The sequence below is a fragment of the Lagopus leucura genome, unplaced genomic scaffold (assembly GCF_019238085.1).
Source record: "Lagopus leucura isolate 7727_CA_CO unplaced genomic scaffold, USGS_WTPT01 Super-Scaffold_100064, whole genome shotgun sequence".
In the NCBI taxonomy this organism is placed as follows: Eukaryota; Metazoa; Chordata; class Aves; order Galliformes; family Phasianidae; genus Lagopus; species Lagopus leucura.
The window spans coordinates 869,366-881,363 of record NW_024962308.1 but is presented as its reverse complement, the minus strand read 5'-3'; the positions used below and the strand labels follow the sequence as shown (position 1 = coordinate 881,363).

At 54.4% G+C, this 11,998-nt stretch overlaps 2 protein-coding genes and 1 long non-coding RNA gene across 5 annotated transcripts; 1 reads left to right on the top strand and 2 right to left on the bottom strand.

Annotated features, from left to right (window-relative positions):
* Positions 1-323: 323 nt before the first annotated feature.
* Positions 324-3,126, bottom strand: LOC122188484 (thaicobrin-like). 3 transcript variants are annotated; one of them, XM_042886839.1, is made up of 3 exons: positions 2,952-3,126; positions 2,722-2,846; positions 324-2,125 (listed from the first exon to the last, which is right to left on the bottom strand). In XM_042886839.1, the coding sequence occupies exons 2-3, from the start codon at positions 2,777-2,779 to the stop codon at positions 1,605-1,607; spliced, it is 579 nt and encodes a 192-aa protein (XP_042742773.1). In that variant the 5' UTR covers positions 2,780-2,846; positions 2,952-3,126; the 3' UTR covers positions 324-1,604. The 3 variants fall into 3 exon arrangements, with proteins under 3 accessions (XP_042742773.1, XP_042742774.1, XP_042742771.1); XM_042886840.1 differs by having other exon boundaries at positions 2,997-3,126; XM_042886837.1 differs by having other exon boundaries at positions 2,722-3,125.
* Positions 3,127-3,348: 222 nt separating this feature from the next.
* On the top strand, positions 3,349-10,586 carry LOC122188495 (butyrophilin subfamily 1 member A1-like). Its single transcript, XM_042886854.1, has 10 exons — positions 3,349-3,499; positions 3,606-3,944; positions 5,663-5,927; positions 6,036-6,166; positions 6,357-6,377; positions 6,724-6,744; positions 6,858-6,878; positions 6,967-6,987; positions 7,456-7,488; positions 7,949-10,586. Exons 1-10 carry the CDS (start codon positions 3,358-3,360, stop codon positions 8,467-8,469), a joined length of 1,515 nt encoding a protein of 504 aa, XP_042742788.1. The 5' UTR covers positions 3,349-3,357; the 3' UTR covers positions 8,470-10,586.
* LOC122188496 lies at positions 4,794-5,288 on the bottom strand. The gene is made up of 3 exons (XR_006181588.1): positions 5,247-5,288; positions 5,069-5,140; positions 4,794-4,957 (listed from the first exon to the last, which is right to left on the bottom strand). It is a non-coding gene; the product is annotated as an uncharacterized LOC122188496 (long non-coding RNA).
* Positions 10,587-11,998: the final 1,412 nt, after the last annotated feature.

Below are 11,998 nucleotides of genomic sequence, written 5' to 3'. Positions count from 1 at the left end.
AAGCTGCCACTGGGTGGGGGGCATCCAGAAGATGTCGGGGGGTTTCGGAGCTGTTAAGGTCTCAGAGCTGTAGGTGGGGCCAGAAGCATTTGGGTTTCCAGAGCTGTTGGGGCCAGAAGCTGCTGGGGGTCTCGGATACATTGGGAAGGTCCGGAAGCTGTCAAGGGTTCCCAGAGCTGTTGGGGTCCAGGAGTGTTGGGGTGCCCCACAGCCCCAATTCTCTCCCAGCCCCCACAGTCACTGTGGTACAAAAGGCCCCAGAGGTGCAGCCCCCACCCCTCCCGGCCCCACAGCCATGAGTTCAATCAAGAAACATGTCGAGATTTGGGGGAAGGCCTCTTTCAAACACTCAGTTTATTATTCTGTATTATTCTAAACAGCAGACATACACGAGAAACTTCCCCCCTCGTTTTATCGCGCCAAAATTGCTGGTGTGTGTGAGAGCTTTGCTGCCCAGGATCTCACAAAAACAGACTCCTGTTTATCTCCTCTCTGGGATGCTGGTGATGTTCTGGACAGATACGTGCTGCTTTTTCCCTTTTATCGTGATGTTGCTTTGGGATTGCAAAGATTTCTGCCCAGCAAAAAAGGCAGATTGCTCACATATCAGGGATGCACTGCTCACATCCTTTATTTCCTGACAGGCAAAGAAGGGAAAGAAACAAACCGGCTGCTGCGTGGTATGCGTGCATCTTCAGCAATCCTCTCCTGATATTAATTGGTTTTCTTGGATCCCAACAGTAAATTCCTGGCAAACCATGAAGGAAGTTCAACTTCCTGATGCATATCTGCCTTGACTGCTTCTGGTAAAGGAACTGTAACAGATCAGCTTCTAGGGGTAGAATTTCCCTGAGCAAATTGCTCCAGGTGTATTCCTGGGAGAGGCTGAATTGGGTTGTTTCAGTGTGTGTTTGAACAGCTGAAAGACTGAAGGAGGAAAAGGAAACCAAGCTGGAGGGAGGATGGAGATCCAAGCATGGCAAGTCCACGGGAGTGATCTGGCCTATGGACTTTGGACACCTCCGTTTCTGCCGCACTTTCCCTGCCCATCCCTACAGCTTTTCCCAGTGCCCTGCTGCAAGCAGTGTGGAGGAAGACAAGTGTGCCCAATGCACATCAGTGAGAGCTGGAAATAAGGCCGAGAGAGAGAGGGTTCAGATGCATGGAGAAGATAAGTGTTATCATGAGCTCCAGCACCCAGCTGTGTTCTTACATTTTTTACTTCACCATTGAGCTTATCTGAAAAAAAACAGACATGGCGCTCAGCAGCTTTCAAGGCCTTTGGATCTGCTGTATTTCTCATGGCCACGCACAGAGCCGATGCGCAGTCCCACCTCTCAGTCCCAGGGTCCCCTTGCAGTGATCTCCTCGGTGCCTCCCCTGCTGTGGGGAGGAGGGGGGTGGAGAAGCTCCTGTGTGGCATCCATCCCCAAGACCTTCCAGTTCCCCATCCATCACTGACCTTCTGCTTGGTGGCCAGAGGGACCACGTGAGGAATCACCAACCAGTGAGGATGTGCAGCTCTCGCAGTGCCCCGCACTGAGAGCCAGGCTGATGGTTTCCTTCTTTCCAGTTTTGCCCCTGCCCTCCATTCTCCCTCCACATCAGGGGCACAGCTTCAGCCATGAGTCCTTTCCCACCCAAAGCCACGGGTATAGCATCTCCTCGGGACATGAGGCCAGGCAGAAGGCAAAGATCTGGTCTTTGCTTTCAGCATCAACAAATACCACTTGCCCGCCCCCAAAGTCCAAGGAGACCCGGATGGCCCTGGGCAGCTGGGCAAGGCGCAGGGCTGTCCAGTCAGGGCAGGTGAAAGCGTAGTACTGCCCAAACCACTGCCCCACAGCCCAGATCCCCTCCTGGGGGGTAAAACTGAGGACCCCCTTCCTCCTGACGGAGTGCTGGGCCACCCCTACCGCCCACCAGTCACCACCGTCGGCCACCTCCACCTCCCAGCAGTGCTGCCCCGAGGAGAAGCCGCGGTCTCCCAGCACGCACGGCTCCGTGCCGAAGCGCTCGGGGCCATCGGGCAGTGATGCCCACACCTCCCCACGTCTCACATCTCGCCCATCGTCAGCCAGGAGCAGGAAGGGGTTGGCGGTGTTCGGGTCCAGGGTGAAATCAGCTGGGAACAGAGGAGAAGCTGCTCAGGACAGGCAACCCTGTGTTATGTCAGGGCTGAACCCACCCAGCAAGGGAAGGGATGGGCTGAATTCCTTCCCCCTGTCCAGAGATCTCCATCATGGGGTGAGGATCTCTGCGTGCTGAGCTGCCCCAGGCTCTAGCTACTATGGTCCTGCCTTCTCTGGAGCTTCCCGTGCAATCCCTGGCCAAGGGGATCCCCTTTCCTGGAGGATGTAGCTGCACCTGCTGTGCAGACACCTGGCCCTGAGTGTGGGTTTTCCTTGTGCTGCAAGAGAGCAGCAGGCACACCTGGGCACAGACCAGCACAGAACGTGACTCTGAGCCCAGGACTGATCGCCCATGGCCTCACATTCCTCTTCCTCTCTGTGTGCAGAGGTGGGAACCAGGGTGGCAGCTCAGGTGCCTGGTGCTGCTGGTGGGTCTACAGATAAGCCAGAGGAATCCAGCTGGGGGTGGAGGGGTCACCAAGTCTCAACCCTATGACAATCCCCAGGAGCTTTGCCCCTTTCTATCTCTTCACAGCAGAAGCAGGACGTGCTTTTCTCCCAGACAGCATAATTGCCTCTAAAAACTCACCTCTTTCACTCCTCTCCTCCTCTTCATTGGCCAGGGTCTCCATCTCTTCTCCCTCCATCTTGGAAATGAGCGTTTCTGCAGAACGTCAACAGGAGCAGAGACATGTCCCCTGCTGAAAGTGGAAACTGTGGGACACAGAGACCATGTGAAGATGATAAAGGGGACCCTCTTTTCCAGAAGCCTGGGGAATGCTGGAGAAGTCACAGCATCCCAGCACAGTCAGCACTCACTGCAGGCTGACAGTGGGAAAGAAGGGTTCAGATGGGTCCAGACACCTTCAGTTTGCTCTCTGCAAACTCATCAGATCGCGGCTAGAAAGGAGTGTCCCCACAGTGTCCCCATGCTGTTTGCAGAGAGGCATCGTGGGAATCCCTGCATCTCCCCTCCCCTTGGCCAGCTGCAGGCTGGTGATAAGAGCCCTCTGTGCCATACGGAGCTCTGAGCCCTGCTGGGTCCCCTGTGCTCGGGTGGGACGTCAGCTGGGGACACCAGCCTTATCGGGTGCCCGGGTTGTGCAGAGTCAGATGGAGGAGCTCTGGCTCCTTACAGACTTGCCCAGCTGTGCCGTGCTGCCAATGGGTTGCGGGGGGGGCGCGCGGGGGAGATGTTGGCAGGGCTTCAGTTGCTCATCTGGTAATGGGGGATGGTGCACACTGGTCTTTGTGCCCTCCCCCTTTTTCCTCCCCCCTTTACAGCCACTACAGCTGCTGCCTCCACTGCCCTATGCTGGCTGCTGTCATTTACAGTGCCACTTTCCACGTTCACGAGCTGCAGTCAGGTATGAGCCCCCCATGGCTGTGTTTGCTCTGCCCATGGGACGGCACAGCACAGGCTTTCAGCACAGGCTTTCAGCCAACTCACAGTGATTTCTTGCTTTCTTCCAGCCCCGTTCAGCATGCAGGGCCCCCCTGACCCCATGGCCGTGGCTGTGGGGCAGGACGTGGTGCTGCCATGCCGCCTGTCCCCGGAGCAGAGCACACAGGACATGGAGGTGACGTGGTTTAGGGACCAATTCACGCCCTTCGTGCATTGCTACAGGGATGGCCAGGACCAGTACGGGGACCAGGAGCTTCGATACCAAGGGCGCACGGAGATGCGCCTCACCAATGGCAGCGTGAGCTTGAGAATCCTCCGCGTCCAGCTGTCTGACAGAGGGAGCTACACCTGCTTTGTTCGCACTGATCTGGGATACGACGAGGCTGCAGTGGAGCTGCAGGTCACAGGTCTGTGGTCTGCGACGCGCCGAACCAAACTGCAACCCACGGAAGGTTCTGAAGCAGACGGGTTCACTCTGCTGGGTGCGAGGCGGATATCTGCTGCTGGCACACGCTGAGAAAAGCAGTGGTTGCATTTTTAAAGACATAACATAGAGATATTCATTATCTACAAGAAAATGGGACGGAATTCTGAGGAATTATCGCTATGTTGTTCCGCCCTGTTGAGCATGCATCCTAAAATATGGCAGGGGTCTCTGGTGGTCATCGGATAAAGGCTAACAGTTTTTCTTGATGTGAACTTTCAATCCTTAAAGTGGCTGGGGGGTGTTGTGTTGAGCTGAGGCACCTGTTTCACTTCCCTGTCTTCGATAATGGGATGTCTACCCCTCTTTCTTATCGTTGTTTGGCGAGTTGTGAGTTTCCACAGCCTCTGCATTCTGTTCTTGAGCTCACTTGTATGCAAGCATCTTGTCCTTCAGCTTGTATCCACTCAAGTTATGTGAAAAGGCTCTTCTCACAACATGGAAAAGCTGTTCTCATGATTCATCTGCGTCCCTGTCTTCTGTGGGGGGCTCCTCCCAGTACCTCTGATTTGCTTGCTCACAGCCAGCACTCTTCTCTCCACCCCTTCTTCCCACTCTCCTTACACATTCGTCATCCCATTCTTCTATCTCACACTTCATCCCATTCTTCTCTCCCAACCTCCATCCCACCCTTCATCCCATTCTTCTACTTCTCACCCATCCTTCATCCCATTCCTCTCTCCCAACCTTCATCCTAATCTCACCCATCCTTCATCCGCCCTCCTTCCCCATCTTTCACCCCACTTTTCATCCCGCTCTTCTCTCCCACCTTTTACCCACGCAGTGACCCCAGGTGCTTTTTCAGGGAATCCTGGTGGTCCCTTCCAACACAAGCTGTTCTGTGACTCCACAACGCTGTGACTGTGCTCACCAAGTTGTCCCAGAGAGGTGGAGGTGTCCGCTGCACAGCCACATGTGGCCAATGAGACGTGCTGCCTACAAGACATGGTGTTGAAATTATTTTCTTAATATAAAAATGGGAATAGGAAAAAAAAAAAGGTAGTGGGCAATAAAGTAAAATATGCTTTTATATATTAATATCCAGACCTGGGGATTACTTTATAGCAGCCTCCAGGGCAGATGCTTATGGAGAAGACTGGATAAGAACTTGGGTGCTCTCTGTGTGCATAAACACAAAACATCATAGAACAGCTTGTGCTGGGAGGGCCTTAAAGCCCTCCAGAAGAGGAGGCTCAGGGGAGACCTCATTGCTCTCTATAACTACCTGAAGGGAGGTTGTGGTGAGCTGGGGGTCGGCCTCTTCTCTCGTGTAACTGGTGATAGGACTGGAGGGAATGGCTTCAAGCTGCACCAGGGGAGATTTAGGCTGGATGTGAGGAAATACTGCTTTTCTGAAAGAGTGGGCAGGCACTGCAATGGGCTGCCCAGGGAGGTGGTGGTGTCACCAACCCTGGAGGTGTTCAAGGAATGTCTGGACTTTGTGTTGAGGGACACGGTTTGGTGAGAGCTATTGGGGACAGGTGGATGGTTGGACTGGGTGATCTTGAGGTCCTTTCCAACCTTGGCGATTCTGTGATTCTGTGATTCGGTTCCACCCCCTGCCACGGGCTGATTGTCCCCCAACCTCGTACCCAGCATCACCCCCACCCCATAATAACCCACAACCACCGTTTCCTGCAGCCAGTGGCTCAGCCCCGTTCATCGCACTGCAGCGCTACCAGGACGGCGGCATCTGCGTGGCATGCTGCTCTGCAGGCTGGTTCCCGCAGCCCCAGCTGCTGTGGCGGGACCCCCGTGGGCAGTGGCTGCCCTCCCTCTCTGAAAACGTCACCCAGGACGGCGGTGGCCTCTACACAGCAGAGAGTGTCCTCGTCCTCGCCAGTGGTGACAGCCAGGAGCTGGCCTGCGTGGTCAGGGCTGCGCTGCACAACCAGGAGAAGAGTCCGTGTTCTCCGTCGCAGGTAAGCGGAGCACGGTGCTGCGGGCACAGGCTGTCTTTTCCCTGGAACAGACATAAATCTGCGTTCTGTTTCTGCTTGCAGGGTAACTGAAGCCCTACGGGGCTCTTTTATTTTTCAGATCCTTTTTTCCAAAACGCCAGACCGTGGAAGATCGCCCTGAGCCTGGTACTGGTTGCAGTGGTTGCTCTCTCCATCGTTGCTGTTTATCTGCTGAAAATGAAAGGTACAGTCCTGGGCTGGGGCAGGGGACCCTCTCTGACTCACTGCTCGGGCTCTGAGGAGGTCTGGGGGGCAAGGACCCCTCTGGGGTCATTTGGACGCCACTGCCTTGTGTGGGTTTGGAGCTGCAGTTGTAGATAACCAGCGTGGTTTTTTAAACCGCTGATGTTTCTTTCTTCTGTTTTTATTCACAGGAAAGTATGAGAAAAAAATAGGTAAGACCTACTTTGCCACTAATTGGAAAACTGGAGAATTTCCACTGACTGATTAGACAAGGATAATGATTATCTGATTATCTTAAGGATGGGGTGGTGGAGGCAAAGGGGTACAGAGCAGCCACAGAAAATTAAGGAACTGATTTCTGAAATGACAGAAGGATGAAACTGTGAAATGATGCTGCAATTTTAAGTAAGCTCATGGCACAAGCAAAGTGAGAGCAAGGGTGCTGTATATTGGCAGAGCTTTGCTCTGCAAAAGCCCCTTCCTAATAGGGGTGGCAGATTGGGGTCTCACATTTTGTGTTGCTGTGATGGTAACGAGTTCCTCTGGTTCTCTTTGCAGCAGCACAAGCCGCAGAGCTGGGTAAGTCCCATCCTCTCTGGTAGAATCCCCCTGCACTGCTCCATGCAGCCCTCCAGCTGCCCCAGTGCCGCGGATCCATCACTAACTGGGGGGTCTTTCTCTTTGCTGATTAGGGGACCGTGACTCCAAAATTGGTAAGGCTCATTCTACGCAGGCGGCTGTGGGAGAGGTGATGTCCCAGCTGGTGCCCGCTCCCATCTGTGCTCGTTCCTTGTTTTGCAGAGAAACAAGCTGAGGAACTTGGTGAGTACGTTCCTCTTCCTATGTGGGAGATGTTTCAGTTGGTCCGTTTTCCCCTGAGTATTGCATTTACACCCTGGTTTGGGTCTGCTGCTGGGAAATGAAGAGGTGACAGATGCTGAACTCACTTCAGAAGCATTGCCATCCTTTATATTTTAAGTTACTTCCTGTACTTCTTCTATGTTAAGAAAAAAAAATGCTTTCTGTTCGCAAAGAAGGCACACACAGACAGTAAGTACACATGTGAGTCAGGCCCAGCAACGGGGCTGCCTTTATCAGAACTGCATGGGGCACTTCTCATCACCAGACACCGAAGGCTGGAAGTCACACACCATGAAATGACTTTCACAAACGCACCAACAATCTGGGAAATGTGCAGCACGTGGCCTGTCATCATCCCAGCCAAACTGGTGCCATGGGTGCGTTCGAGTTCTCTCTCATCCGTGTTTGTTTTCTAATGTTTTTTTCAAGTGTGGAGAAGATATGCAGCGCTGATTGAAGATGGTAATTGAAGCTCTGCCTTCCGGGGGCTGAGCCCTCTTTGCTTTACCCTCATTTCCCACTGCCCCCCCTGCAGTGATGCTGGGATGCTCACACTTTGCAGTGCTGTGCTCAGGGCCCTGCTTGATGCATGCCCCTCTCCAAGGCACATTTGAGAGTCCTGGGCCCCAGCGAGCAGAGCAGCGCTGGTCTTGCTCTGGGGCTGTAGGGATTTGCTCAGCTGGGAGTTGTGCTGCTGTTCCTCCTCCTGCCTGTGGTTGAAACTAGATGATCTTTGAGGTCCTTTTCAGCCCAGGCCATTCTATGATTCTATGATCCACGATTCTCCTCTCCGCTCTGGGCTCTCTGCAGTTCTTTCTGCTCCTCACGCCAATGCTTTGCACGTCTTCCTGCTTCTTTGCGCCCTTCCCCTTCTTCCCCAGCAGCAGAGCTCTGCCCGACACGTGCCTCCCTCTGCCCACAGCGAAGGTGGTTCTGGACGCAGGCACTGCCCACTGCGACCTGATCCTGGCTGATGATGGCAGGAGTGTGAAGCGCACAGACCGACGCCAGGACGTCCCCAGCCGCCCCGAGCGCTTCCATCCCTGGCGCTGCGTGCTGGGCTGCGAGGGCTTCACGGCGGGGAGGCACTGCTGGGAGGTGGAGGCGGTGCTGGATGGAGGGGGCTGGACCGTGGGCGTCTCTCGAGAAGACGTGAGGAGGAAAGGGGAGATTGAGTTCGGCCCAGAGGAAGGCATCTGGGCCGTGGGGCAGTGGGCAGGGCAGTTCCAGGTGCTCACATCTCCGCAGCGCACGCTCCTTCCCGATGTTCACACTCCCACGTGGGTCCGGATCGCTCTGGATTATGGATTGGGCCGGGTGGTGTTCTTCAATGTGGATGAGGAGATCCCCATCTTCACATTTCCACCAGTGTCATTCCATGGGATAAAAGTCCACCCCTGGCTCTGGCTGGGTCCTGGTACACAGCTCAAAATGTGGCCCTGATGAAGAAGAGGAGGAAAGTGAAGGCGCTGCTGGGATTGATCCCTGCTGCTAAACAACCAGCCTTTATCAGTTGGGATGAATTTGCCATCTCCACCTCCAAAGGTAAATGATGTTACCTCTCTGGACCTCTGCCCAAGGCTGGTTAGGGTTAGGTATATGCTTTATCTGAGGCCAGGTGTGCTGTCACACCAGCTCCTTCACTCATCTGATGTCCAGCAGGCATGGATCTTTCCAAACAAAGGCTTTACTGTTATTGCCAAGTGTGTTTTTAATTCCAGAAATGAATGAGGATACACTTGTATGCAACACAAATAAAGTCTGCTCAGCCCAGGAGCACTGAGCCTCACTGCAGAGAAGTCCAAAAGGAACAGCTCCGAGATGCAGCCTGAGCTTGCAGCAAGGTTCTCCAGGTGTTTGCTGGAATATACAAGAAGCAGCTTCCTCTATAGCAGGACCCCTCATGTGAGCACTGCAAGAGGAGCCAGAGCCAAAGTGCGGACACTGAAATCTTCTCCATTCTCCTCCTTTACCTGTGCAGCAGCTTGAGATTCTGCAGAACACAGACATGAGCTCCTGCTTCAGGTATGGCAGCGGAGCTGGCAACAACACTTCAGCAGATGCTCCTCAGTGTGTTTAGAGGAAAGTGGAGAAGCCACCTGAGGAGCACATCATGATTGCAAGTAAGACGTCCAGCTAAGAGTAACTTCAGACAAGAGTAACACAGGGCAGGTATGGTGGTGGGAGGGCAAGCACTAATGAAGAATGCAGTACTGCAAAATAGCATGCAGGGGAATGCTTCACTGCTACTATCAGTCATTATTTCTTAATTAGTAAAAACTAATTCAAAGAGAAAGCAGTGACAGTGGTGCAACGCATTCCCTTTTATAAAATGTGGTCCATTGCAATTAGGTAAACATGTTAGTAAGTAAGATCCGTTTTCAGATGGGTTTTCAGCAGTCTAACAGTGACAAAAGGCTGCACAAAACAAAAAGCAAACCCTGCCAGAGCTACTGGGTGCTACCGAGAAACACAGCGCCTCCCTGCTACAACTTGACTAACAGTGCATTCGTGTGTATGCACACACATCGCATACCCATGTGCATTGGTAAAGCTCACCTTTAGATGCTTCAGGCAAATCAGGAGGGGAGAATGAGGCAGAGCTGAGGAGGGTGCGCAGACCACAGCAGCCAGCAGAGGGGAATCGTGGTACTGGAGCCGGCACCGAACTTCCCATACTGAGGGAGCAGGAGCACTGCAGTGCAGGAGAGGAAATCATGTGCAGTCTTAATCCTGGAGACTGTAAGAGACGGTAGGGGGAACATCTGATCTCTCCCTTCCTACCCCATGCATTCTGTTGGAAACCACTGCTGCAAAGGCAAAAAGCAGCCCCCAGGTCCTGCCTCTGCTGCTGCCTCCAACTCATTCACTGCAAGCTGAACTGTAATGCTGCAATTTGGCTCCTTGGATGATCAATATTGCTAAATCTGGAGCCAGGGGGACTCACAGGCGGGCAGCATCAGTCAGACAAAAATCAAGATTCATTTCGGATATATAAGAATATTTGGGGACAGTTCTGAGAATCAAAACACTTGGACTGTGAATTATAAATAGATTTGAGGAAGAAGTCTTGCTTATAAACACTTTAGGTTGAAGATGTTTGCTTGTTTTCAGAGACAATAAATGTAGGACTACCTAAGCTGGGGGTGAGAATTTGAGAAAGGAATTGCAGTTAGCAAATTGAGGGAGGTCATTCCCCCTCTCTGCTCCATTCTTATGAGGTTCCACCTGTGCTCCGCTCAAAGGCCCCAGCATAGAAAAGATGTGGATCTGTTGGGGAGAGCCGAGAGGAGGTCATGAAGGTGCTCAGAGGGCTGGAACACCACTCCTATGGAGGACAGCTAAGCTTGTTCAGCCGGGAGGAGAGAAGCTCTGGGGAGAGCTCATGGCTGCAAACCATTCTGTGATTACATTCCATGATTCTGTGGCACAGAGGTCAGGGTCTGCCTGAGCACCAGTTTGCTGGCAGGAGGTGGTAAGACAAACAAAGTGCCTTTGTATCACTTGGGGGTTTTGCTGATGCTTCTTCTCATGGCCTTTATTAAACTCTCACTATCTCATACCAGGAGTTCTGTTCTTCCTGTTCTCTCCTCTCTCCTGCTCTGGGGGTCAGTGGGCAAGCAGTGGGTCCTCAGCTGCTGGCTGGGATTCACTGCTGAGTCCACAGAATGGAGAACCAATGCAAAAACCATCCTGGTCAACATCCGCCCTTGGAGCTTCTGTGTGACCCCACGGCCTGAGCCCTGAAGTGCTCTGTGGTGACCTGGGAGGCAGAGACAGCTTGGCTGTAGGAACTGAGAGCAGGAAGATCTGCAAAGCCCAGCTCCTTCCTCTGCCTCTAATCTCCTTGCTCGCTCTGTGCTGTGGCTTCTCCCAGCAGTGCTAAAGCTGCCTTGCAGTCCAGCACATCCATCCCCTTCTTGCCTGGCAAGTCAGAAAGAAAGGAGCCCTTTTGGACACCACCAACCCTGAGGTCACGCGCAGAATCCAGCTCTCCCCAGTTCACCACCAGGCTGCCGTCCCCACGTGGGGGGCTGGAAGCCAGGGAGAGCTGCAGAGGAGCTGCTTTGAGGCAGGGGAAGGGGCAGCTCTCAGTGCAAGGGACACGTGTCCCAGGGTTGGAAGTGACCCAGCCTTTGGGGTGCGAAGCCCCTTTGGGGCTGCTCCTGTGCGCAATCCTCACCCCTTTACGGTGCAGAAGCAAGAAATGACGGAGCTGGTCTGCACTCGGGTGGAGACTTCTGCAAGGAGCCGTGATGTGGCAGCACAGGGAAAGCGGGAGGTGGTGTGGAAGCAGGGCAGATGAGCTCGGCTTCTCCACAAACCACAGCTTCCCTCCCAGCAGCTGCGGGTGCTGATACAGGGCCTGTCCAGTCTCTGCTGCCAGACGGGAGGCAACGCAGCAGGAGAGCAGACACTGAGGGGTCATGGTGAGCGCAGGGGAGCGGTGGCCCTTGGGTCTGGGTGCTCGGGCTCTGGGTGCTCGGGGTCCATATTCTCTGAGTCTGGGTGCTGGGGCTCTGGGTGCTCGGGCCATGAGCACCTGCGCAGAGGAAGCTCTGGTCCTGCGCTTCATCTCCTGGCCCACGAACACAAGTGTGGCAGAGGGCTCTTGTGGGCAGAAGCGTGTTCAGGGAGCCCCTTCCAGCCCAGGTACAGCTTCCCAGGACCGGGAGCGTGAGGCTGCAGAGACGCCTCTGAGCCCCTGCTTCTGCAGCAGCGAGGCTGGAACGGCCGCCTGGGGGGCAGCAGCACGCGGGGCGCTTTCACGCTTTGGAGGAGGGCACGAGGGCAGAGCTGGCGCTTTCCGAGCCTGCTGTCCGCGGGGCTGGGCGGGGACGGAGGAGGTCGGGGCTGGGGACTCCAGAACGGCCGGCGCAGGAGCGCGGCGGGCCGGGGCCGCACCGCAGGCGCCCGCAGCTCGGCTCTCCCCGCAGGCCGCGCGCTTCCCCGCTCTGCTGCCGCTGATCCT

Bases quoted from the DNA above. Each gene is read 5' to 3' on its own strand.
- LOC122188484 (XM_042886839.1), bottom strand. From the start codon at position 2,779: ATGGAGGGAGAAGAGATGGAGACCCTGGCCAATGAAGAGGAGGAGAGG. The intron at 2,126-2,721 runs GTGAGTTTTTAG...CTCTGTTCCCAG, and splicing joins GGAGGAGAGGAGTGAAAGAG to CTGATTTCACCCTGGACCCG.
- LOC122188495 (XM_042886854.1), top strand. From the start codon at position 3,358: ATGGGGGATGGTGCACACTGGTCTTTGTGCCCTCCCCCTTTTTCCTCC. The intron at 6,988-7,455 runs GTGAGTACGTTC...GTTTTTTTCAAG, and splicing joins GAAACAAGCTGAGGAACTTG to TGTGGAGAAGATATGCAGCG. The intron at 7,489-7,948 runs GTAATTGAAGCT...CTCTGCCCACAG, and splicing joins TGCAGCGCTGATTGAAGATG to CGAAGGTGGTTCTGGACGCA.